The 27,970-nt window shown below is 39.5% G+C and overlaps 1 protein-coding gene across 2 annotated transcripts; it reads left to right on the top strand.

Moving 5' to 3' along the window:
* The first annotated feature begins 261 nt into the window (after positions 1–261).
* Positions 262–27,838, top strand: zyg11l (zyg-11 family member, cell cycle regulator, like). 2 transcript variants are annotated; one of them, XM_039657356.2, is made up of 14 exons: positions 262–558; positions 1,740–1,905; positions 3,229–4,001; positions 5,328–5,468; positions 7,615–7,791; positions 9,904–9,968; positions 10,053–10,152; positions 12,898–12,948; positions 19,299–19,460; positions 20,356–20,403; positions 22,449–22,652; positions 22,930–22,982; positions 25,665–25,762; positions 27,489–27,838. In XM_039657356.2, exons 1-14 carry the CDS (start codon positions 556–558, stop codon positions 27,668–27,670), a joined length of 2,223 nt encoding a protein of 740 aa, XP_039513290.2. In that variant the 5' UTR covers positions 262–555; the 3' UTR covers positions 27,671–27,838. The 2 variants fall into 2 exon arrangements, with proteins under 2 accessions (XP_039513290.2, XP_039513291.2); XM_039657357.2 differs by having other exon boundaries at positions 19,302–19,460.
* Positions 27,839–27,970: the final 132 nt, after the last annotated feature.

A 27,970-nucleotide genomic window follows, 5' to 3' on the forward strand; every position in this document is an offset into this window, starting at 1 on the left:
GAATTGTGATATGGTTCAATTTTGTAAGGTAGCGTAGCCTACAAGCAAATATATATATATATATATATATATATATATATATATTTGCTTGCTTGTATCAACACACGTTCATATATATATATATATATATATATATATATATATATATAAGTTCTAAGCAGCCTTATTGTGGTTGTTTGACGACGTTTAACAAGCAACCAATCAAAAGTCTGTGCTAAGGTCGTCTGTCACTGAAGACACGCCCACCACAATAATCCGACGTCACTGAAAACACGCCCACCACGAGAGATCAGCTGTCAAGATTATTTCACGTTGCTGGTCAGTTTTTAATGACAAACAAACCGAAAGCGACCGTTGCGCTGTATGGAAAACACACCTGTACTGGACCAACAGTAACGTTAGCTACTGTGTTCCTCTAACAAGAGTAGTTTCTCTTTAAGAGCTTGACGGTAGCTGCAGTAACGTTAATAAGAAGATTAGTACTGTGAAGAGAGAAATCTAGGCCCATATGCATTAGAGAAGCTAGCAGAACACTGACACCTGTTGCAGCACACTATGGTGAGTTACTCCATTTACTGCTCACTAACAAACTAACGTTACATTTGTGAAAGAGAAAGTGATTCACTTTGCGTTTAAATTTGATCTCTGAACTATAAAAACAACAACAAAATCGTTGTAACGTTCAAGAGCCATGCATATGTGTTATCTGGGTATTCTAACTTTCCGTTGGAAAAAGTGAATTTTGCGTGCAAAAGTTTCTTGATATTTGACAGCGTTTTATATTTTTTGTAAACTACACAGTTTTTATTTCTTTAAAAAACAACTTAAAAGTGCCAAATACCTTAACCATAAATGCAAATAGTTGACATTCTAAATATTTCATAACATACTTTATAATACTTTATCATCACTGTACATCAAAGAACACATCAAATTATCTATACACATTTTATTGTGGATATTGTAAAATTCAGTTGAAACTGACAATTTAATTGAATTATTGAATAACAATAACAGACAATGCAGAATGCCAGTAAAAGATAATCTGAAAGGTACATTTATTATATGACTCATATAACTTATAACTCATATAACGTTACTTATAACTTATAATGACTTAACAACAGTGTACATTCAAATGAAATGATTTCACTCAATTAGGTTTTATGAATAGCAAAGATATCTGAAATGTACATCTAACTCATGGAATTATCGAGTAATAGCCCCATGAATTACAGTAAGCATTACATTTAAAAAAATACTTACAGTATTAACATAAACATGCCACTCTGGACCCTCTGTGTCAAATCAGGAGGGCCCATCTGATCTTACCACAACAGTCTAAATTTTACGTCAAAAGAAAAAGCAGTGATTTTACTCAAAAAATCAAAAGACACAAAAACAATTGTATTCAACATAATTCAGTTTCACAGATCAATTTTTTTTAACAGACACCAAATTTGATTAGATTGTGTTCATCTTGTCCTGTCAGTTTATAAACACATTTAAATTCTTGTTTGTTTACCATGATAACGGTTTGAATACTATTTCCTCAAAAGTAGACATGGCAAATGTTTCTAAATTTGCATTACATAATAAAATATTTTACTGGTGGTTTTATGTGATTCATTAAACTAATATGTATAACCATCTATTTCGCTGTTTAAGAGTAAAGGCATCATCATTATAATTGATTGGTCGCAATATGAAAGAATTGTACGGTGGTATTATTGTTTCAGGATGACGAGAGTCCCCCGTCCCTGACTAACATTAGCTTGGCCTGGCTGTGTCACAACGTGGAAGTGCTTTGTGTTGAACAAGACAATGGATCGCTGCAGCTCCGCCACTGTCCTTTATTTCCTCAAGAGTTGGCTGATCAGCTGCTGCACAGGATGGCTCATGAGGGTAGCTAGAAATTCAATATTTTTCCAAAAATCTCAGTATTTTATTATATTTTATTTGATGATATTCCTGATATAGGATATAGACATTATATAGACATTTTCAAACACCAACAAATAAAGTTTTTCTAAACACAAAAGGAACATTTGATATTCAAATGTACTTAAAGGTGCAGAAAGTGATTTCTGAGAAATACTGTTGATAAAAGGGTTAGTTCACCCAAAAATGGAAAAGTCTGTCAGTATTTTTTAATTTTTTTTTTTACAAATTTTTACACATTTTGCATTTTGAATTTTAAAATGTAGTTTATTCCTGTGATCAAAGCTGAATTTTCAGCATCATCATCCAGTCTTCAGTGTAACACGATCCTTCTGAAATCATTCTAATATGATGATTTGATGCTCAAAAAACATGCATTATTATCAATGTTGAAAACAGATTCAACATTGAATACAATTTTTTCATTGAATTCCAGAATTCTTTGATGTAAAGAAAGCAAAAACAGCGTTTATTTGAAATACAATCTTTTGTAACATTATAAATGACTTTATACATTATAAACTGTAACTTTTGATCAATTTAATTCATCCTTGATGAATAAAAGTATTGATTTATTTTATTTCTTTCCCCAAAAAAATAAAAGAAAATTTTGTACTGACCCCAAACTTTTGAACGGTAGTGTTTAATGTTACAAAAGCTTTCTATTGCAGATAAAATGCTGTTCTTTTGAACGTTCTATTCATCAAAGAATCCTGAAATAAAAATGTAAAAAAAATGTATCAACATTGATGATAATGAGAGATGTTTCTTGAGCATCAAATCATCATATTAAAATGATTCTGAAGGATCATGTTACACTGAAGATTGGAGTAATGATGCTGAAAATTCAGCTTTGATCACAGAAATAAAATCTACTTTACTATTTATTCACATAGAAAACAGCTGTTTTAAATTGTTATAATATTTTACAATATTACTGTTGTTGTTATGCAGCCTTGGTGAGAAGAGACTTTTGAAAACATAAAAAATCTTACCGATCCAAAACTTTTGACTGGAACTAGTGTGTCAAGTCACTTTTATTTCTGTTTCAAAGCAGCTTTATGGAAATAACAGGAAAATAATTAAACCATGTTTGCACAGATGTGTTCAATTAAGTGTTAAATGTAAAATTAAATATAAAATTAATATAATTAAATGATAAATTGTTAAATTATTAATATTCACATAATAGATTATTGTAATTAATAATTAATTAACAGTTTATCAAGTGAAAGAAGTTATGTTCAGTTTGTTGTATGATGTTGTGATCTGTTCTGCTCCACTCAGGGGTCCTCAATGATAGAACCGTCGGCATTTTCCAGAACCTGGAGCACTTGCGTCTGCGGCGAGCGCACATCCAGTCCTCGCACCTCTCAGCCGAGGCCTTCAGACAGGCTCTCTGCCCTCACAAGCTTCAAGAACTGAATGCTTCACATATACACAGTGACCTCACAATCTCAGATATTCTCCACAGCATTACCTCCAGCAAAGCGTGCAGACAGGGCCTTCAGACTCTGCTGATGAATGGCCTGCATCTGTATGGGGAAGCAGGCGAGGGGTCCCTGCAGGCCTCCTTCAGCATGCTCCGGGGCTTAAAGAAGCTCTCTCTGGCCTGGACGGACCTGGAGGACAGAGGTCTGGAGGACATCTGCACAATGGCCATGCTGGAGAGCTTAGATATCTCCGGTACTAACGTCACAGATCTAAGACCTCTGTTGAACTGTGAGTCTCGGCTAAGGTCTCTAACTGTGCATGGGCTTCAGAAGTTAGAGATGCCCACCTCCAGCCTCATCTTAGTGCTCTCCAAGCTGCAGTTGCTGAGGCACCTGGACATCTCTAATGACAAGCTGGTAATGGATGGAGACAACTTGGTGCAGCAACTGCTCGAGCGCCCAGGGATCCTTCTGCATCTTGTGTCCCTGGATGTGTCGGGCTGGAGAGGTTTAAGCGATGCTACTGTCCAAGCCTTTTTGGAGGTGCGGCCTGGGATGAGGTTCATTGGGCTGCTGGCCACGGGTGCAGGTGGCTCTGAGCTGCTGTGTGGAGATGGAGATCTGAAGGTAAGATGTTTAAGAAGCTGAGGTGTCTTTGTTCACGCTGACTATGTTACATGCACACCTTTTGTTTCAATCGGACTGAATTCATTCCGATTAAGGACTCTGAACGTTCTGTTTACTAAATAAAGTGATCGGGTTGATGTGCGCGATGTTTTTGGTTGATGTTTTTGACATCAAATATACAGAGTTTCCTGCTGATTCTGCATAACTATTCTCCTACATTGGTTTTTCATTTGTTTTAAACAGCAGACTTAATATACATTTCTGGTCATAATTTGGAGACATATGAACCGTTGTGTCGTGCTGCTCATATTTATCACGCAGTACAAATTTCATTCGGATCTAGCTCAATCGGATCGATTAAGGTGTTTATATGAAGGTTTTTCAATCCGATTGAGCCATCTATCCGATTACTAAAGGATTAGTGGGTTGCATGTTAACGTAGCCATTGACTGACTAAAAAATATTAAAGGGGCCATGAATTGAGAAATTTAATTTCCCTTGATCTTTTGACATATAAGAGGTAATTTTAAATTTTTAAAAAACTTGCTTGTTAGTACAAAACAGCTTTTATTGAAACTCCGCTCCGTTCCCAAGGCTCTCAGCCACGCCCTGCTTGCCACATAAACGTTCAACATAAACTTTAATACACAAATGAATAACAAAACCAAAGTACACAACACAAAATGTAGTAAACTACTTTACTTTACTGAAAACAAGAAATCTAAACCAAAATGGACCAAGGACAAAAAAGCTATTCTTTTGAAAGGGAGGAAACAGCCAAGCCTGCCGCAGTCACTCTTGTCGACAAGACAAAAGCCTGGCATGAGATAATTAATTCAAGCGCACAGTGGACGTTATAAAAATATGAAAACACTAGTGTTCCATTCCATTTTATTTTTGACAATACGCACTGTTTCACGTCATACTTTCAACAGGCTTATTTCGACCGCTGAAAATGCACATCGTACTTCCTTATAACTTGAATTCGTCAGAGCTGGAAACAAAAATGCAATTCAAGACCCCTTTAATCTAATATACCATGGCATGATGCGGCAGCTGTTGATAAGAGAGCAGACGGTGAAGCACACATGATCCTCTGGCGTTACTGTTAGTTTTAGCTGAAAAAAAATCCTGACAGTTTCTGACCAAAATAAGCAGCAAAGTGGGCCAGACTTTATGATGCTATTCAAAAGTTTTTCTATGAAAGACTAGAAACAACATGATAGCTTGCAGAAAATTTGCATTTGACTGCCATCTCATTGAGCATGTGACAAATAATACTTCTAAAAAATAGATAGATAAAAGATATTTATGAAACACATCCAGGTGGCTGGAGAGTCCAATTTGACCCAACTGTGTGAAGCCTTGAGGAGATACAGCGACCGAGAGAGTTTCATGCTGGAGATTCTTAAACATCTTTACAGTCACACCAACAACTTGGAAAGACCTCAGCCAAACATAATAAAGGTACAAACAATTCTTCTTTAGAAGTTATTCTGTTGTCTCATCATCTGTATTTGTGAACAAAATATGTTAAGCTGGTTTCTAACCAGTATCAGTAAATAAGTTTCATAAATATCCTTTTTAAGAATCACACCACCATATCACATTTTACAGCCTGAACCAACCCTGCCTTGTCATAAAAAGTTCAAATTGAGATTTTAAAGGGATAAAGCACCCAAAAAAAAATGTAAATTCTGTCATCATTTACTCAGCCTTGTGTCGTTCCAAACATGTAGGTCTTTTGTTCATTTTTGATATTTTTATTGAATTTCTTTTCCTCCATTGACAGTCCAAGTAAATACCATTTTGACGTTCCGAAAAGTTCATAAAGAGATCGTAAACTAATCCATATGAAGCAAGCAATTTACTCCAAAGTTTCTGAAGAGACTCAATTGCTTTACTGTATATGATGTACGGATTGAATTTAGACTTTTATTTACTTATAAACATTCAGATATGGTTAATGAAAGCTCAATTATGCTTTTTTGATGTGCGAGAACCAATGAGGTTCATTCTTGTGTTACTCAGCACGTTTGAGCTTCAGCAAGAACCAATGTTTGATCTTGTGTGTCAAGAAAGTACGTTTGAACTTCTGTTCGTTGATCGGTGTATGAATAAAAAGTTCATCATGTAAAGGGATCCAGCCTCTTCAGAAGATTTTCACTAAACCACTCAATTCATTTATGGATTAGTTTTATGATGATGTCAGGAGAGTTGTATCTCCCCTTAGATTTTTTACTTGATGCCCCTGAATATTTTTTTTCAGAAGTTAATTTTCTGTATAATCATAGAATGCTATAGACCATAGGGCCGTACTGGGACACAATTTCAGGCCGGGAAATCCTATTCCCATCCAGGCCATCCTATGCACCCAAATAAAAAAAAAAGGTAAACATGGACAACCCTGTTTTTTTTATTCATTTGATGATAAAAAAAGGGAATTTGTATTACCTTATTAAATGGATGCATAATCTTTCATGTCAAATTCTTACATTTGATCAATAAATTCAGTTATAATGATAAGACACTATAGACCATTTCACAAGATGTAAACAACACTGGTCCAGAAGCACTTCCTGTTTCAGTTTTTTAACACTACATAAAAGCTGGGATGAAATACAACCAACAGAACATTTAAAACTGAATCAAAATGTTAAACAAACATAAGATGTTTTCTTTACATGTGAAATAAAGAAAAGAGTTACAAACTGAAACAGGAAGTGTTTCTGGACCAGTGTTGTTTACATCTTGTGAAATGGTCTATAGGGCTGTTACCCATCAAATTAATACAACTGTAATAAATAATGTTTTGAGATTGATGTTTTAAAAATGCAATACTTAAACATTAAACTAAACCGCCAATAGGTGGCGGCAAGTGAGCATCTTAATTAGTGAGTCATTCATACAAAAGATTCGTTCAAAACGCTGAATCATTCAGTAACAAAACACACCGCGCTGCCGTAGCTTTCCTGTGGAGCTATTTTAGTCGGTGAAATAGAACAAAAACAGTTAATATGGTTTGTGTCTCAAATTAAAGTAACTTACATAAATAATTATATATATATATATATATATATATATATATATAATTTTTACCTCAGTATATTTCTTCTGTGACTTTTCTGTGTGCTTTTTCACTCATTTGTTTTGATTTCTCCATGAATGTAACGTTAGAGTTTAGACGGGCACTAGGCTATTGCTTACATTTGCTAGCAGTTCAATAATAAGTTAACGCAGAAAAAAGGACAGTATATTTACAGATGAAACTGACCTGCACTTGAAGCCCTGTACAGGTCAGTAATTTTGCAATATTTTGCTGCTTCTTCTTGGAGTGCTGTGCTTTATTTCTTTTTGTCCTTTCCCTCTCTGCTCCACCTTGCCGTTTTCTCTCGAATTAAGATTTTTATAGATTTATTTTTTTTATTTTAATTTCTAATCGAGTGTAAGGGCAGTTTTTTTTTTAAGATGAGAGAAAGTATGTAATGATATCATTGCATAATAAAATAAACAATCCCTTAAAACCTCCCTTTACTGTAAAGGATCTTGACTGATGTTTTAGTGTGCTAAATGGCATTTACAGCCAATGTACATGTGGCTCTTTCTGTTGCAGTTGGTATTGGCTGGAATGAAACACCACACAGATTCTCTCCATGTTCAGCTTGTGGCCACTGCATGCGTGTTTAACCTGACCGTACAGGAGATGGTACTGGGAATGTCCTTACACCTGGTGGGAACTGTAGTTCAACAGCTTCTCACAGCCATGAAGAACTTCCCAAACCACGAGCAGGTATTTCACACTCAGGCTGCATTCGATATTTATCCTATCCATCGTCAAGTCAAGTCAAGTCAGGTCTATTTATATAGCTCTTTTCACAATATAGATTGCATCAAAGAAGACTCACAGTATCAATCAAAACCTAATAATAATATTCGTTTCTTAGTGGAAAAACATCCGGTTTTGGTAGAGCTGATCAAGGGTATAACTGATTGGTTAATTAATTTAAATATCCCCAACTGAGCAAACCAAAGACAACAGTGGCAAGGAACCAAAAAACTCCATCAGGTGACCCAACGGAGAAAAAATAAAATAAAATAAAAAACCTTGGGAGAACCCAGGCTTAGTCGGGGGCCAGTTCTCCTCTGCGGGAAAACCTCAAATTAGCGTAGATGCCGTTCTTCTTATGATGTAACGAGTACTTCAGGATTTAAGGGGAGTGTTCCCAGTTCTGGCTGACCTAATCTATGCAGCCTAACATTAAATTACAGCCAGGGCAAAGAGATGCGTCTTTAATCGAGCTTTGAACTGACGGAGTGTGTCTGCTTCCTGGACAATGGTAGAAAGACTATTCCACAGTTTTGCTGCTAAATAGGAAAAGGATCTACCGCCAGCAGTCGATTTTGATATTCTAGGTATTATCAACTGGCTGGAATTTTGAGATCGCAATAGACGTGAAGGACTATAATGCGTTAAGAGTTTGCTCAAGTACTGCGGAGCTAAACCATTCAGTGCTTTGTAAGTAATCAGCAATATTTTGGAATGTATATGATGTTTAATATGCAGCCAATGCAGCGTTGTCAGAACTGGGCTAATATGGTCACATTTCCTAGTTCTGGTAAGAACTCGAGCTGCTGCGTTTTGGCCCAGCTGTAGTTTGTTTATTAAGTGTGTAGGGCAACCACCCAGTAGAGCATTACAATAATCTTGCCTTGATGTCATGAACGCATGAACTAATTTTTCCGCATATGTCAATGAGAGCATATGACGTAATTTAGATATATTTTTAAGATGGAAAAATGCAGTTTTACAGATCCTAGACACGTGACTTTCAAATGAAAGATTGGCATCAAAGAGCACACCCAGGTTCCTAACCGATGACGAAGACATCGTCCAACGGTTTGTATGATAAAGCAGCCATATATTGTATCCATCCATTCATGCATTGAGGGTCAATGTTTCCCACATGCCCTTTTAGGCCTGCTGAGAAAAAGTGCCATGAATCATCGGTTCTGATTTGCTTAGCTGGCTTAAACTGGTCTTAGTTGGTTCAAATGGGTCTTCCAGTTTTTCTAACTTGCTTTCCCCAAAAGCTCCCTTCCCGTCTGCAAGACGGGTAGTCCTGCCCAAGCCATTGATTGAGCCAATATTGCCGTTTCAGCCTAGTCAAACAGAGCGTGGTTTTAACAGCGCCACAGTTTTTACAACCTACATAATAGATTACTTTTATAGTTGCTTCTGCTCTGCGTTTTAAACTGGCATAGGCAAAAGTATAAATACACACAAAAAAAAGATAAGTTGTTCTACAGTAGCCCTAAACGGACAAACTTCTCTACAGAACGTGTTTCGTCACTCTGTTGTTTTTCTTCTTCTTCGTTGGTGTTTTTAATGGCAATTTGCACCGTCACTACGTTGAATTAGCACGAAGTAGTAGTAGCATTAACATTAACATTAGTAGTAAATTTTGAACAAATGGAGGACCACACATTTTTATTTAGCGTCAATCTTCATTGGCAAAGAAAATAAAACCTTGTTGCTTGGCTGGCTACTCTCTTGTGTCTCCGACGGCGACATGTTTGTCCTGTTTTGGCCACCGTAGCTTCTTTAAAAGGGGGGGGGTGAGTGGAGGGCTGAGCCGTTGGTTGCAATTTGCACCCGAACCGCTAGAGGTCGCTAAAATCTACACACTGCACCTTTAAGCAAGTACAAGATTTACTACCATGATGTATAAGTACATTTTTTCCATTTTAATTCATGTATATGTAATACATTTTTGGCATCAGTGAAATATTTTGTGTCTTTATTTATATTCTGCCATTAAATATGACCTAAAATTATTCTTGGAAATTTTTGTAAGATTCATCCTTTATTGACTATACATGTCTAATTTTTTTCTGCTTTTAGTTGCAGAAGAATTGTCTGCTTACCCTTTGCAGTGACCATATCTTACAGGTTGTCCCATTTGACAGGTCAGTCCATACACATTTCCTCAGTGCACTTCAGCTTGTTGTGGATGTGGCGTAACTTAGTCTTGACCCTCTGTTCCTGGATAGATACGAAGCTGCTAAGCTGATAATGATGTTGCTGGGGAATCACGGAGATCAGACGGTGCAGAGAATGGCGGTGGCTGTAGTCTCCGTACTGGTGTCTAAGGTAATTACATCACCACCAGCATTCTGTTTAATATCTACCACCAGGAGAAGCTTTGATGCTGTACTGAGCTGTTAAGTTCAGAGATGTTTAGTATTATTAAAGTCAGCATGAAATGGAAGTTGTGCTAGCTATTTTTTCTGACTGAAACGATTTGTCAAACAAGAAAAAAACTAGGACGGTACTTGATTTTGTCTCTGGGGAGTTGGTTGGATGATTGTGGTTTGCTATTGGCGGATGTCATGTAAGTGACTGGTTGTCCCGCACTTGCACCAGTAAACGCATCATCAGAGAAGCGATGTCGTTGCAAGGGGGAGGGGAAGTAATTTTAAAGTTATGAACGTTATTTTAAAGACTTTAAAGGGGAAATGAAGCAGTGAATCAAGTTTACATCATTTACAAGATGGATTTCCAATATAATCAACAATTATATAAGAAACATTACAAATGTAAACATTTAGAAGAAAAAAAGAAAAAACTTTGTATCTTTCGCCGCCAGGGCGCCGCCATTGTGCAGTTGACGTCACGGGGTTGTTGGCTCAAGTTTAACAGGCTCTGGGCATTGAAAATCGCGACATCAAACTGTGTTTATACCAGTGTTTTGACCGCGAACGACTAATGTTAGGTACAGATATTAGACAAAAAGACGACGTCTCATGTTATGTGTGAGACACTTTTTCCTAGTATATGTAGGCTGTAGCTAACGTTACTAGCACTACCAGTGCGAAAATATGGACGTTTCATTTCCCCTTTAACAAATACGTGCTAACTTACATGTTATTGACGAGACGGGAATATGACGGCAGACATCGCGAACAATGTTTCTATGTGCAGTTTGTCAACATATAACATGAGACGTCGTCTTTTTGTCTAATATCTGTACCTAACATTAGTCGTTTGCGGTCAAAACACTGGTATAAACACAGTTTGATGTCGCGATTTTCAATGCCCAGAGCCTGTTAAACTTGAGCCAACCAACCCCGTGACGTCAACTGCACAATGGCGGCGCCCTGGCGGCGAAAGATACAAAGTTTTTTCTTTTTTTCTTCTAAATGTTTACATTTGTAATGTTTCTTATATAATTGTTGATTATATTGGAAATCCATCTTGTAAATCATGTAAACTTGATTCACCGCTTCATTTTCCCTTTAAAGTCCCCGTGAACCGGAAGTTGCAAACGATTTTTCTCCAGTGCTGTGACGTATTTCCAAGTGAAACGGAATATTGAACAGAGGGCAGGGTTTTACTCTAGCGCTCCTCCTCTCCATCTCTCGCTCATAGCAAACTAACGGTTTGAGGGGAGTGGTTAAGCGTTTCCCCACCCAAACTGTGAAACCTACGTCATCAGAAAAAGAAACCGTTCCAGACCGGAAGTAACTTTTCAGATTTTGATTAAAGATTACTAAGGTAAAACATTTTTTTAATATATATTCACTTGCACGGATTAATTGTTCACCATAAGACTAGTAATATGCGCTAACAAAGTAAATAGGTTCAATTTTGATTTCACGGGGACTTTAAAGAAGATATATAATTGTTTTGCTGTATTTTTTAATGATAGTAGATCAAAAGTAAAAGAAAAAAATAAAGGCAGTAAAAAGTAGTGAGTGGCGTATAGAGTGCTTAGTCAGGTTCTGGAAGTAAAAACTCCAGGGTAAATTTGATTTGTAACAATGACTTTTAAACCCTTAAAGGGTCATGAAACCCCCCCTTTTTTAGCTCAAGTCTAGCTCCCAATCTTTTTGAAAAATGCAACTTAAATGAGCGTGGATGGCTGTGAGAAGAAAGGAGGGAAGTGGTTGTGGCACGGCAGGGGAGAGGGGGCGGGAGGGCGGAGCGGGATGACTGTCATCGGCCAGTGGCCCATGCATATCACTCTCACTAAAAATCAGTGGTAAAACGTGTGGAAATTCTAGGTTTTTTATAGCTGGCAAAGTTAAAGTCTAATGAAATACACTGACATCTTGTTTTTGTCCTTTCAAAAGTGAAAACTGAATGCCCTGCCTATATTAGCCTACAGTAATCGTAATTTATAGATAATTTAAAACATATCAATGTATGTACAATTATAATTATTAAATTATATTTTACTATAAAATATAGATTTATATAGTCATTATAAAATATATATTTGTTTATATACACACTAATGCATATATCTGAAAAGAATTCATTTTAAATGATTATAATGATTATACACAGCCTGTGACGTTGACACGATGAACATTTTAAACCCGGAAGACAAAAATAGCAGAGAAAAAATTAAATGCAACTATTCCCCCCCTGTTTCATGACCCTTTAAAGACAGACCTGTTATGAGCTCCAAGGTATGGAATGCTAGTTGATGCTATCTGTTGCATTATTTTATATAGTTTATATAGTGAGGTACACATTCCCTATTAACAAGATGTTTATTAGCATGCATATTACTAGCATATTATTGACTGTTTATTATACTATCAATAAGCAGTCATTCTGACTTTATTGAGGGAAAACTCTTAATTAATGGTCTATTAGTTATAGAATATGGTCATGCTGAATAAGGCTTGACTTTTTTATGACTTTTAAAATCCCTATGGGAAAAAAATACTTTTGGAACCATCACAGCTGAAAAAAAAACTGTCATAGATTTCGAGTTCTGCTTATATGAACAAAAATCATTATCAAATAATTTTCATCTCTGGGACATTATTAATGTGTAAAAGTTTTTGAGGCTGGAGAATTTAACTCTTTCACACTTCATTGCAGTTGAGTACAGAGGAGATCTCAGAACTGGGTGCAGAGGCATTTATAATGAAGGTAAATGTTTTCCTTCACAGGTGCCTTTATTTGCTGTTGCTGTTTTAAAGACCCCAATTAAATCAAACGTTTTGTGGCTTTTGGTCCATTGCTATTATCTTTGAAGCCGTCTAATTACTAGTGTACGCTAGGCAAGATAGCTTGTAAAAAAATAAAAATTTTACATTTTACAGCTTTACAGCTTAAAATTTTTAAGGTTAAATGGAACAAAAATAACGACAACTCATCTTGTACACAGTGTTGAATAAAATATACAATAAGAATAATCCTCCACCTAAAACCACCTGTCTATTTATAGCTGTCACAAACTCCCACCTGCCCAGTCACCTTAGCACACTACATTTCCCAGCATCCCGCCTGTTCACTTGCACCTCCTCAGCACACTCATCACCAGAGGCACACACTCATGATCTGGTCTACGACTTGGACTAAGGATTACTTGCCTGTATTCCCTACCTGTAAATATCACCTCCTACAATTCCTGTCATTGCTCCTGCATCTGTTCCTCTTCTCCAGTGTTTGCTCAAGATCTTTAAGATAAAGACTTTGATTACTATTCAGCCTGCTAAACAGCAACTTAAGGTGTGTGTGTGTGTGTGTGTGTGGATTCACTCACCTGTGGAAGTCACAGTCTCTATCTTCACTTGCAAAAGCTTAGAACTTAAGTTTAATACCCACCTTTACCATCGCTGTGTTGTACCTACTCACCTGTGTTTGGAATTTGCTCTAATAAGGCAGTGTATTTTCACTGATCCATCTCTCTCAAGTCTGCTATCTCCTGACCAGACCAACACCGATTGCAGTATGAGCATTCTACTCCGTCCAAATTGATATTCTGAAACTCCCTCATTCAAGATGGCCGCCCTATTGCGGAGTATGCAGTGGAATTCTTGGAGCTGTCTTCCACCGTGAACTTGGATGATGAGTTGTTAATGGCTATCTTTTATGGGGACTATAGAATGCCTTGGGATGCTAAAAACTGCACCTGGCAACAATATATCCTTTATGCACTCTGCTTAGCTGATCCACCTCCAGAACACCACCTTTACTCCCAAAGCCCTCTCCAGCCCACGAGTCCGCCCCAGAGCCCTCTCCAGCCCACGTGTCCGCCCCTGAGCCCTTTCCAGCCCACGAGTTCCCCCCAGAGCCCTCTCCTGCCCACGTGTCCTACCCCAGAGCCCTCTCCAGACCACTAGTCTGCCCCAGAGCCCTCTTCAGCCCACGAGTCCGCCCCAGAGCCCCTCTCCAGCCCACGAGTCCGCCCCAGAGACCTCTCCAGCCCACAAGTCCGCCCCAGAGCCCTCTCCAGCCCACATGTCCACCCCAGAGGCCTCTCCAGCCCACATGTCCACCCCAGAGGGCTCTCCAGCCCTCGAGTCCACCCCGGAGGCCTCTCCAGCCCACGTGTCCGCCACAGAGCCCCTCTCCATCCCTCGTGTCCGCCCCAGAGCCCTCTCCAGCCCTCGAGTCTGCCCCAGAGGCCTCTCCAGCCCTCGCGTCTGCCCCAGAGGCCTCTCCAGCCCTCGCGTCTGCCCCAGAGGCCTCTCCAGCCCTCGAGTCCGCCCCAGAGCCCTCTCCATCCCTCGAGTCCACCCTAGGGCCCTCTCCAGCCCACGAGTGTGTGTGAGTTTGTGTGTAACTGATGGCCATATCAAATTCCTGTGTATCTGCTGATGCATTTGGCGAATAAAGTGATTCTTGATTCTTGAGTCTGCCCCAGAGCCCCTCTCCAGCCCATGCGTCCACCCCAGAGCCCTTTCCAGCCCACGAGCGCCCCAGAGCCCTCTCCAGCCCATGAGTCCGCCATCTCCAGCCCACGAGTCCGCCCCAGAGCCTTCTCTAGCCCACGAGTCTGCCCAGAGCCCTCTCCTGCCCACGTGTCCTACCCCAGAGCCCTCTCCAGACCACGAGTCCGCCCCAGAGCCTTCTCCAGCCCACGAGTCCGCCCAGAGCCCTCTCCTGCCCACGAGTCTGCCCCTGAGCCCTCTTCAGCCCATGGGTCCGCCCCAGAGCCCCTCTCCAGTTCACGAGTCCGCCCCAGAGCCCATCTCCAGCCCACGTGTCCACCCCAGAGGCCTCTCCAACCCTCGAGTCCGCCCCAGAAGCCTCTCCAGCCCTCGAGTCCGCACCAGAGCCCTCTCCAGCCCACGTGTCCGCCCCAGAGCCCATCTCCAGCCCACGTGTCCACCCCAGAGGCCTCTCCAGCCCTCGAGTCCGCCCCAGAGCCCTCTCCAGCCCACGTGTCCGCCCCAGAGCCCCTCTCCATCCTTCGTGTCCGCCCCAGAGCCCTCTCCATCCCATGAGTCCGCCATCTCCAGCCCACGAGTCCGTCCCAGAGCCTTCTCCAGCCCACGAGTCTGCCCAGAGCCCTTTCCTGCCCACGTGTCCTACCCCAGAGCCCTCTTCAGACCACGAGTCCGCCCCAGAGCCTTCTCCAGCCCACCAGTCCGCCCAGAGCCCTCTCCTGCCCACGTGTCCTACCCCAGAGCCTTCTCCAGCCCACGAGTCCGTCCCAGAGCCTTCTCCAGCCCACGAGTCTGCCCAGAGCCCTCTCCTGCCCACGTGTCCTACCCCAGAGCCCTCTTCAGACCACGAGTCCGCCCCAGAGCCTTCTCCAGCCCACCAGTCCGCCCAGAGCCCTCTCCTGCCCACGTGTCCTACCCCAGAGCCCTCTCCAGACCACGAGTCTGCCCCAGAGCCCTCTTCAGCCCACGGGTCCGCCCCAGAACCCCTCTCCAGTCCACGAGTCCGCCCCAGAGCCCATCTCTAGCCCACATGTCCACCCCAGAGGGCTCTTCAACCCTCGAGTCCGCCCCAGAGGCCTCTCCAGCCCTCGAGTCCGTCCCAGAAGCCTCTCCAGCACTCGAGTCCGCGCCAGAGCCCTCTCCAGCCCACGTGTCCGCCCCAGAGCCCATCTCCAGCCCACGTGTCCACCCCAGAGGCCTCTCCAGCCCTCGAGTCCGCGCCAGAGCCCTCTCCAGCCCACGTGTCCGCCCCAGAGCCCCTCTCCAGCCCTCGTGTCCGCCCCAGAGGCCTCTCCAGCCCTCGAGTCCGCCCCCTCCGCTCTGGCCCGAGTGTGCCTCAGAGTTTGTGCTTGTCTAGGAGTCTTCTCTCAAGTCCGTTCCGGCCCATGAATCTCCAGAATTCGTCCAGCACCAGTATTGCTTGCATCCTCCAATTTGAACACCACTTTGAGCCCTGCAAAGAAGAGGAGCCAAATGAGGAGGATAAGGATCCTGCTGGAATTTTTTATCCTGAGGTTTCTGCACACTCAAATGCTCTGTTCTGCCAAATCAAATGGTCTCAGCGCTAGCCAGTCCAGTGGTTTCCGTGCTGTAAAGTCAAATGGTTACAGCGCTGTCCAGTTCAGTGGTTTCCGAGCTACTTAACCCAATAGTCTCAACACATCAGAATCAGTTAGGCCCAGATTTAATGCCACACTTATGTTCTTTGTCTGTGATGGCAACTGTCTGCTAGTGTGTTGGACTGTCACACCACCATCCCAATCACCTTAGATGGCAACTGTCTGCTAGTGTGTTGGACTGTCACACCACCATCCCAATCACCTTAGACACCCAATCACACTACATTTCCCAGCATCCCTCCTCTTCCTCATCTGCCCTTACTCAGCCATCACCTGCACCTGCACTGATTACTTACCTGTATTCCTTATCTGCAAATATTACCTGTATTCCCTACATGCGAATATTACTGATTCCTAAGTTACTGTCTCCTTGCTCCTGTTCAGCTTCTCCAGCATTCCCTTCAGCATTTCCTCAAGATCTGTAAAACAAAAAAAAACTTTGATTAATATTAAGTCTGCTTAACAGCAACTTAAGGTGTGTATGTGTGCATTTACTCACCTGTTGAAGTCACAATCTCTATCTTCACTTGCAAAACCTGAGAACTGAAGTTTAATAGTTCATCATCGCTGAGTTGTCATTACTCCCGTGTTTGGAATTTGCTCAAATAAAGCACTGTTTTTTCACTGATCCACAGATCCATCTTTCTCGAGTTTGCTGTATCCCGACAATAGCAAAACATGTCAGACTATGATGCAAGCTAAAGGATGTTAGTTATTAAAAAAGACAGGCCTTTAACATGCCCCACCCCCTCTGTTTCAATAGTAAATACGTCAGCAAAGGAAAGACAAATTCTTACGAACATTTAATGGGGTCTTTTACACTAACCATACTGTTCACTTAAAGTTGTATATGTAAATGGCTTAATTCTTAAAGGGATACTCCACTTTTTTTGGAAATATGCTCATTTTACAACTCCCCCAGAGTTAAACTGTCGAGTTTTACCCTTTTTGAATCCATTCAGCCGATCTCCGGTTCTGGCATTAGCACTTTTAGCATAGCTTAGCATACATCATTGAAGTGCACTAGACCATTAGCATTTCTCCCAAAAAAATTACCAAAATGTTTCGATATTTTTCCTATTTAAAAATGAACTCTTCTGTAGTTACACTCACCGGCTACTTTATTAGGTACACCTGTCCAACTGCTCGTTAACACTTAATTTCTAAGCAGCCAATCACATGGCGGCAACTCAGTGCATTTAGGCATGTAGACATGGTCAAGACAATCTCCTGCAGTTCAAACCGAGCATCAGTATGGGGAGGAAAGGTGATTTGAGTGACTTTGAACGTGGCATGATTGTTGGTGCCAGAAGGGCTGGTCTGAGTATTTCAGAAACTGCTAATCTACTGGGATTTTCATGCACAACCATCTCTAGGGTTTACAGAGAATGGTCCGAAAAAGAAAAAACATCCAGTGAGCGGCAGTTCTGTGGGCGGAAATGCCTTGTTGATGCCAGAGGTCAGAGAAGAATGGCCAGACTGGTTCGAGCTGATAGAAGGGCAACAGTGACTCAAATAACCACCCGTTACAACCAAGGTGGGCAGAAGAGCATCTCTGAACGCACAGTACGTCGAACTTTGAGGCAGATGGGCTACAGCAGCAGAAGACCACACCGGGTGCCACTCCTTTCAGCCAAGAACAGGAAACTGAGGCTACAATTTGCACAAGCTCATCGAAATTGGACAATAGAAGATTGGAAAAACGTTGCCTGGTCTGATGAGTCTCGATTTCTGCTGCGACATTCGGATGGTAGGGTCAGAATTTGGCGTCTACAACATGAAAGCATGGATCCATCCTGCCTTGTATCAACGGTTCAGGCTGGTGGTGGTGGTGTCATGGTGTGGGGAATATTTTCTTGGCACTCTTTGGGCCCCTTGGTACCAATTGAGCATCGTTGCAACGCCACAGCCTACCTGAGTATTGTTGCTGACCATGTCCATCCCTTTATGACCACAATGTACCCAACTTCTGATGGCTACTTTCAGCAGGATAATGCGCCATGTCATAAAGCTGGAATCATCTCAGACTGGTTTCTTGAACATGACAATGAGTTGGCTGTACTCAAATGGCCTCCACAGTCACCAGATCTCAATCCAATAGAGCATCTTTGGGATGTGGTGGAACGGGAGATTCGCATCATGGATGTGCAGCCGACAAATCTGCGGCAACTGTGTGATGCCATCATGTCAATATGGACCAAACTCCCTGAGGAATGCTTCCAGCACCTTGTTGAATCTATGCCACGAAGAATTGAGGCAGTTCTGAAGGCAAAAGGGGGTCCAACCCGTTACTAGCATGGGGTACCTAATAAAGTGGCCGGTGAGTGTACATCGTGCGGTAAGACAGACGGAAAATATAAAATTGCGATTTTCTAGGCTGATATGACTAACAATACTCTCATTCCTGCGTAATAATCAGGAAACTTCACTGCCGTACCATGAGTGCAGCAGGCGCAATGAATACACAAACTTAGTCCCGGTCACGTTAGAAGCTGGGGACTATTTTCATGTGCTGAGTGCGTCATAACATTACGCCTGCTGCACTCATGGTACGACAGTAAAGTTTCCTGATTATTACGCAGGAATGAGAGTATAGTTCCTAGTCATATCAGCCTAGAAAATCGCAACTTTACATTTTCCGTCAGTTTTAATGCACGATGTAACAACAGAAGAGTCAAGTTTTTAATAGGAAAAATATCGAAACACTTTGGTAATTTTTTTCTGAGAAATGCTAATGGTCTAGTGCACTTCAATGATGTATGCTAAGCTATGCTAAAAGGGGTACTGCCAGAACCGGAGATCGGCTGAATGGATTAAAAAAAAGGTCAAACTCAACAGTTTAACTCTAGGGGAGTTGTAAAATGAGCCTATTTCCAAAAAAAAGTGGAGTATCCCTTTAAGCTTCTATTGCAAATGCCTGAATGGACAGATGACTACATGAATACACCAAATCAATAGATTTATTCCCCTTTCTGTGGAACTTCAGCAGTTGCTGAGCATCGTTCAACAGAAGGCCTCACTGGGTGTAGTGGATTCAACTCTGAAGTTTGCATTAAGTGCTTTGTGGAATTTGACAGATGAGACACCCACTGCTTGTCTACATTTCATTCAGTGCCAAGGACTGGAACTCTACATGGAATTGCTAGAGGTACACAGACACGCACTCATGCACAAACTAACATGCACAGTGGGACACATTTGAAGTCAAGTCACCTTTATTGATATAGCGCTTTATACAATACAGATTGTTTCAAAGAAGCTTTTACAGTGATAAACAGGAAAAGTAGCTCTAAATAGACTCAATTAAACAACAGTCATTATTCTGTTGAAATTAGTTTAGTGTTGATTCAGTTTGGTTCAATCACTGTTTAGTTAATTAATTAATCCATAAAGTAGCTCTGGAGAAAACAGTGATGGCATAATACAGCTCTCATCCAATAGTGTCAATGCATTCAAGTCAACAATATTGTCAAATATTAGGTATCCACAACTAAGCAAGCCAGAGGCGACAGGGGCAAGGAACCCAAACTCCATCGTTGAGAGAAAAAACCTTAGGCGAAACCAGGCTCAGTCGAGGGCCAGTTCTCCTCTGCCAAATGAACGAAGATGGTGTGGTTTCATTACAGGCTGCATCACAAGTCAGAATATAGAGTGATATCATAACAAGTTTACAACAATGACATAGATTCTTGAACTTAGTAATACTTATCCCAAAAATAAATCTGTGACCATTATATCACCCTCTTGCTGATCCAATTCAAACCAGTATGACTTTCTTTCTTCTGTGAGACACAAAAGAACATGCTTTAAATCATGTTGATCACCAAACCATTTTTGTTACCATTTGACTTCCATTCTATCAACAAAAAATCACTGAGACATTTCTCAAAATATCTTATTGTGTTTCACAAATGACAGAAATTCAAACAGTTTTGGATGGACATAAGTTTGAGTTAATGATGAGTAAAATAAGTTTAATTTTTGGGAGAAAAATGGCTGTTAATTTTCTGTATCTTCTCATCACTCTCTTCTCTCCTCCACAGTCATATTATTCCGAGTTCTCCATCCAGCAGAAGCTCCTGGGCCTTTTGGTAAATATATTGTATATGTCATGTAAAAATTGGTGGATTAATTACAAAGCAAACAACTTACCCACTCTGACATGATCACTTTGGGTCACACAAAAATCTAAATGAACTCAAAATGAGTTTACAGAGGAATTGTAGAATAATGGTCTAGAAAATGAGAATATTAGGAATAATTGCTGAACAACTGTTAATTGTAACAAATAAACTACTATAAACTATTCACAATATATTTTTACTGTTTTATGCATGTAGTTGATATTCTAGAAGTAATTTTAAAAAAACTTTCAGAAATGCATAAATGTGAATAGGCTTTAATGTGATTTGGTTTAAATGTATGTATAGTATGTTAATATTATAGCAGTGGCTGCTTGTTGATAGTGTAAGTAAATGGTATTCGATGCTTTCCTCTGTGTCTCTTAGTGGGAGATATTGATTCAAACTCCTGTGAAGGATTTTTTTATCCATTCTCGAAATTTCTGGCAGGTTTACACTTTATATTGAGGTGCTATACATTATCATTAGGTAACAATGAAAAATAAAAAGTTATTGATCATTTTTACATTTACAAATGCATTTTAAAATGAATAGGTGTTCAGATAACACTAGGTAATGTATTATGATTTAAACATGACTTAAAGGGATAGTTAACCCAAAGAATGTAATTTGTTCCAAACCTGTATGAATTTCCTCCTTCTGCTGAAGACAAAAGAAGATATTTTGAAAAATGTCGGTAACCAAACAGTTGATGGGCCCCATTTACTTCCATAATATTTTTTTCTATACAATGAAAGTGTCATATCCACCAGCTGAAGTGCCCTTAATCTCCACCAAAGGGCAATCCTTCCTAGTTCTTTACTATTGCTTCACAAACTACGTTTCCCATAAATCTTTGCCTGGACTCAAAATTGTGTGTTGAGTAAACTATCCCTTAAACGATGAATAACAGTATATTTATAAATGAACATTAACATAGACTAATGCAATTCTTCATTATTAGTTGATGACACCTAATGCATGAACTAATGGTGATGAAATTTACTTTATTAAGTGTTAGCAAGGAAAGTTTGGACTCCTTGAAATCTTTAGAAATGAAATTTCTTCACGCAGTTTGTTAAAGGAGTAGTTCATTTAAAAAAAAAAAAACTTTTGCTGATAATTTACTCACCCCCATGTCGTCCAAGATGTCCATGTCTTTCTTCTTCAGTCGAAAAGAAATGAAGGTTTTTGATGAAAACATTCCAGCATTTTTCTCCATATTTCAATGGGAACCAAACGGTTGAACGTCCAAAAGACAATTTCAGTGCAAACTGCAAACTGTTCAAAGGGCTTTAAATGATTCCAGACGATAAACAAGGGTCTTATCAAGCGAAACGATTGCTCATTTAAAAAAATAATAATAATAAAGTTTAAGTTTTATAAGCTCAAATGCTCGCCTTGCTGTTCTTTGATGTGCATTCGTGACTCTCCTGTTTGAACTCGTTCATCAAAATGAACAAATCTTTTTGAGTCAATTCGTTCATTTCGTTTGTTGAATGAACCAAATGACATGAAAAAAGATTTTTCTCATTTTGATAAACGAGTTCGAACAGGAGAGTCACGAACGTGCATCACAGAGCAGAGCAAGGCGACCATTTGTGCTTATAAAACTTAAACTTTGTTATTTTTTTTTTAAATGAGTGATCGTTTCGCTTGATAAGACCCTTATTCACCGTCAGGTGTCGTTTAAAGCCCTTTGAACAGTTTGCACTGAAACTGTCTTTTGGACCTTGAACCGTTTGGTTCCCAGTGAAGTCCATTATATGGAGAAAAATCCTGGATTGTTTTCATCAAAAAGCTTAATTTCTTTTCGACTGAAGAAAGAATGACATGGATATCTTGGATGACATGGGGGTGAGTAAATTATCAGCAAAAGTTTTTTCAAAAGTGAACTACTCCTTTAACCTGCAAGGACAATCAGATCATGTCCTTATTCAATATTCTGTTCTAGAAGCGTATCTACTTCAAATGTTCAACAACACTGATATCAGCGAATCTCCTCTGTGCTCCAGAATAATGTAGCAGAGGTGGAGGAGCTGCGGACGGAGCTGATGGATGAGGACCTGGTGGAGCACATTCTCTCACTCTTAATCAACCCAGAGGTGGAGGTGGATGTCCGTTATTTTGCTGGAGGGATCCTGGCACATCTCACCTCAGTCAGGGGGCCTGAGTGGCGTCTGGATGCTGAGCTGCACTGCACAGTGCAGGAGAAACTGGTGTGTGTTCTTGTGCATATGGTTTATGAGGATGAAAATGTGTATAATGACACTTCCTGTGTCCTCGTGAACCAACTGGCTTAAAAAAAACATACTTTATAGAAATAAGAAAATGCAGAAAGGTTTAGGGTTAGGGGGTAGAATATACAGTTTGTACAGCATAAAAACTATTACGCATATGGAGAGTCCCCATAAACAGTGTGTGTGCACGCACATTAGTTCAAATGTAGTGTTTTTTTATGTGCTAAACTCTGTACCTGAAATCTCTCACTTTTAGCACTCCTCTATCATGTCATGGAGTTCTCCTGAGCATGCAATGGTTTCCTACCGGTAAGTGTTCTAGTATTTACTTTTTTATTGATTATTCTGTATTTATGTAATATTATACTGTACAATAATCAATAAAAAGACTGGACACACCTAATCATTCCATATTATTATTATTGGTAACACTTTACAATAAGGTTCATTAGTTAACTACATTAGATAACATTAACTAAGAATGAACAATACTTCTACAGTCTTTGTTAATGTTAATTTCAACATTTACTAATACTTTATTAAAACCTTGTTAACATTAGTTAATGCACTGTGAACTAACATGAACAAACAATGAACAGCTGGATTTGTATTAACTAACATTAACAAAGATTAACAAAAACAGTAACAAATGTAATGCTCATGGTTAGTTCATGTTAGTTAATACATTAACTAATGTTTAATAAATTAACCTAATTGTAAAGTGTTACCTTATTATTAAGTACCAGATTTAGAAAAATAGTGCAACTATTATATAATAATTATATATAATATTACACAAATGGAAATATGGGAATTATGACGTGAGCAAAGTTTGAGTTCATCTTTTAATTTTTTTTTTTATTTTAGTTTTGTATTTTTGGAAAGACATTCATTTGTAGACACAATATTTATATGTGCCTACATGACTGATTTTAAGCATTTAGGCAGAGGCCCTTTAATAGAAAGTATCATGAGAAGCATAAATTCAGTCCGTGGTTCAAGACATTTTTGGTGAACAATCTGGTTGATTTTCACCAAAACTATTAAAACACTTGAAAAATAACCATAGGTACATTTTTGAGCTTACTTTCAAATTTTTTAAAGCACTCAAAAGTGTAAGTCAAGATATACAGCCATTGCAAGCCACTGCCATCATATACTCACGCCCCCTACTGGACTGGAGTGTGTAGAGCTAAATGGTGCACAGGAGAACAATGGCTGGACAATGTACAATGGGCTTTATGCACAGCTGCACTACTTCCTGAACTTAAGCCAGCTCCTTAGGCGTTTCTCAATATGCGTTCTTGTACTGATCCAATTCAAAGTTCACATCTAGCCAAGTCCACTTCAAATCCCCGGATGTGTTCTTGATCCGCCCTGTTTACCGAGGATGCATCGAGAGGTGACTTGTGTGGACTTGAGATAGCCAGGTAACCCAGAATGCACCTCGCACCAACCAGCAAGCGTCAATGGGAGCGGAGAAAATCCGCGAAATGTCAAAATAATACTGTTATTGTGTCATGAAATGTAATTTTAAGAGTGTTTCAGGCGATAATATAGTTGTTTAAATCTCAAATCTGTAGTTTATTTATAAAGATACTGCTTATTTGAAAAATGCATCTGACGTTTGCGGAGTTCTGACATCCAAGCCTTCAGCGGACACTCAGCGAGATCACCCCCGACTGGAACAGCTTATCCTTGGCTAGTGCTTCTGACGTTTGGCCGCTGGCTCTGATATCTCTAGTCAAGTGGATAAACTTGACGTATAATTCGTCTTGTGTATAAGTCTATCTTTGGTCTCATTAAACTTTGTTCCATGGCAAAAAAATCGTTTTTTAGAAGTTTCATAACTTTATATATTTAGGTTATTTAACATTAACAGCATTTTTACATTATCTTCACTATATGAACAATAAAATAAAATGACACAACACTGTCTCTGTTGGATAAATGTCAATAAAAATCAATGTTTCATATTTTTAAAATGAAAACAAAAAGATCATGTTCAATATATGCAGTGAAGAGAATCGCGTTGCCTTAACCACATGGCCATTAGGCTAATATGTTGATTTTTTTTTTTTTTTTTTATGAAAAGAGGCAGAGTGGTGTTTTATAACATATTTTGTTTTATTGTTGACGACAAGAGGCAGAGTTGTAGCATATTTCGTTTTATTGTTAGCTAAAATATATATAAAGAGATAACCGGAGTAGCCAGAGCGTGCTCAGTGACGCGATCAAGTACGCTCTGTTCCATTTGCAGAATAACCGGACTTGCGTCCTCTCGTCCTCGGGAGTTCGTTCTCCGGAGTCAAACTTGGCAAGTCCGAACTAACAAGGAAGCAAGTCCGAACTTTGCGTACTTGGTATTGAGAAACGGCTCTTGTTTCCTGTCTGCCATTATTGGCCAAATTGATTAATTCAGGTGTGTCTAATTATTGTTGCCGTGACTACTGAGGTCAGGCACACCTGCATTAATCAATTTGGCCAATAATGGCAGACAGGAAACAAGGAGCTGGCTTAAGTTCAGGAAGTAGTGCAGCTGTGCATAAAGCCCATTATGGGGTAGTTTGGCCAAAAATGTAAATTCTGTCTTCATTTACTCACTCTCTTGTCATTCCAACCTTGTATGTATTACTATTTTAAAATGAACTTTCCCTTTAAATATCAAGTTGTTTTTCACCAAAACAATAGTTGCACTTAAAAAATAATCAGCAAGCCATTTTTATTATTAGTGAGTCGTGATGTGCAGCCATTGTGTTAAATTCACCCAACCTATTAATTAAAATCTTCTCTTCTGTTTCTTTCAAACAAGAAAAACTTTGTCAAGAAGAAAGAAGGAGAAAATCCAAAGAATGAGCTGTTTCCATGCAAAAACATACTGTTTATCGTATTTAAATGTAAAACAGTATAGGAACAGTTTTCAAAATTTAACACAGTCATACAAATTTGTAATGGAACTGCTTCTGATCTTTCTTTCTCTCTGTCTTCCAGGACGCTCCAGCCCTTCTATCCTTTGCTACACATCTCTCAGTGTTCTGGTGTTCAGCTTTGGGCTCTCTGGGCCATACAATTCGTCTGCTCTCAGAACGGTAAGAAGAAATCCAGAGAGACTAATAAACACCAAGTTCATTGAGATACACAGCAAATCAAACAAAGAAACGGAGGAAAAACCTTTAAAAATTAAAATTAATTTTTTTTTTTATACCAGCCAGTCCAACATGTTATGGATAGATTATGTGGTAATACATCTCCGAAACGGGACATAATTTAACCCAGATATTTTTTCACAAGACAGAACACATGTCATAAAGCCCATTACAAGTCTTAACTCATTTTTGACCAAATGTGTAGTTACTGCGCTTTGCCTTTGTAGGGCAGAATAGACTGCTACTGATCTAACCACTGACTACACCAGCAACACGACATTTGAGAATGATCACGACACCGGTCATAATCCATCACAGCCCACACGCGCATCAGACCATACAAACTCAACATCCAGCCACGCAAGAAAACATTAAATATTACCGAGGTAATAAAATGCTGATGTGATTTGCTGCCCAGGAAACATTTCTGATTATTATTAATGTTTTCTTTTTAAAAAGTCAGGATTCCTTGATGAATAGAAGATTCAAAGTAGATTTATCCGGAAAAAAAAATAATCTTTGTAACATTATAAATGTCTGCGTTCACTTTTTGATTACTTTAATGCGTCCTTGCTTAATAAAAGTAGGCTATTAACGTTACTTTTTTTTTTTTTCAAATGTAGCGTATGTTACAAAAGCTTTTTATTTCAGATAAATGCTATTATTTTGAAGTATGATTTGTGTAATGTGACTTTTTTGTGTGATCTTAAAATCCGATTTACAATTAAATTGTACGTAAATTGGTTAAGCAAAACAAATGTTTAAACTTTCGTGTTTAAAAAAAGAAAATGTTAAACGCATACTAACCTGAAATGACATATACTGTTTGACACAGTACAAATATTTTGAGTGTCTCTTATTTTCCTGTAAAGAACAACACTTGTCCCACATTTTTCTCTGAAGTTGATAACTATTAGCCACGATCAGTTGCAACAATAAAATACATGTTCTTACAGGTATTCAATATTATTTTATTAATAATCTGGCATGCGATGAGCTTCAGAGCCTAAATTACAGGGCATTGATTGAAGGTCAGAATTACACGAGCTCCGGATGGATTGGCCAGATACTGCATACCATCGCAGATGAGCTCATCACATTAAAAGGTGTCGTGAGGTTTTCACAGGCAGTGAACTCGTACCATAATGCGTCAGTAACAATACAGAGAAAATTATTAAAACAGCCAACCACACAACACGCTCTTCCCGGCATCACTGGACATACGCACAAAATAACTAAATAAAAACATCTAACATCTGCTATAGCTGCCTACGAGAACAACACGCTACTTCCGCAGCAGCAAGGCCCGCAGTAATGGCGGCGCTGCTTTACTTCCGCGTTTCGCCGGATTTGTGTATAGGAAATAAATGAATTAAATAAAAAAGACTGCTGTGCAAATGATTCCGTGTTTAGCAGAGAACAGCATGGTCATTCCGATTAACACACGCTAGCACACACAAATACACTTTCTGGTTGTTTATGTGCCCGCTAGGGTTGGTAGTAGCCCATGTGATGTGGTTGTATGATGTATGTATGCGTGTATGTTGTATGATTTTGGAATAGTGGACTGCCTATACACTATGAGAACCTTACTGAGCATGTCCTGAATAAATATCATCTTACTTAGTGTTGATATTTTGAGCCACTTACTGAAATGCTGCTGTTGTAGCCCCTCAATACTGCAGTATGCTCCAGACGGAGGGAGGAACAGACCGACTGAGAGTCCTGAGCACCCATCCAGACACCCACAGTGACGTGAAGTGTCTGGTAGAAAACATCTTTAAGATCCTGGAGCGAAACCTTCATTCCGCCAGCCCAGGTTCAAAATGTACTACCATCTCTCTGCAATGAACATGTTCTGTTAATGTTGTCATTACTTGTGATTTAATCATTTTAGGAGTAACGCTTTAAATGTCTGTATTTTCAGAATTTAAAACACTCATGTTAATACAAATGAAAAGCACAAGCACTTATGGTGGTTGAAGATAAAATATATATATATATATTTGTCTGCCTAAACTAAGTGTTTTTTTTTAAAATAGTTTGTTAATGAAGTGTTTAATTTACAAACTTGGGAAACACATATTGCTGCCCCAAACTCACACCATTGGTGGAGTCTTGCTGTTTATGTTGACCCGGATGCTCAAACAA

This window comes from Pimephales promelas, chromosome 5 (assembly GCF_988280905.1).
Source record: "Pimephales promelas chromosome 5, fPimPro1.hap1.1, whole genome shotgun sequence".
NCBI classification, from domain to species: domain Eukaryota; kingdom Metazoa; phylum Chordata; class Actinopteri; order Cypriniformes; family Leuciscidae; genus Pimephales; species Pimephales promelas.

Bases quoted from the DNA above. Each gene is read 5' to 3' on its own strand.
- zyg11l (XM_039657356.2), top strand. The intron at 19,461-20,355 runs GTACACAGACAC...TCTCCTCCACAG, and splicing joins TCTACATGGAATTGCTAGAG to TCATATTATTCCGAGTTCTC. The intron at 25,763-27,488 runs GTAAGAAGAAAT...CTGCTGTTGTAG, and splicing joins ATTCGTCTGCTCTCAGAACG to CCCCTCAATACTGCAGTATG.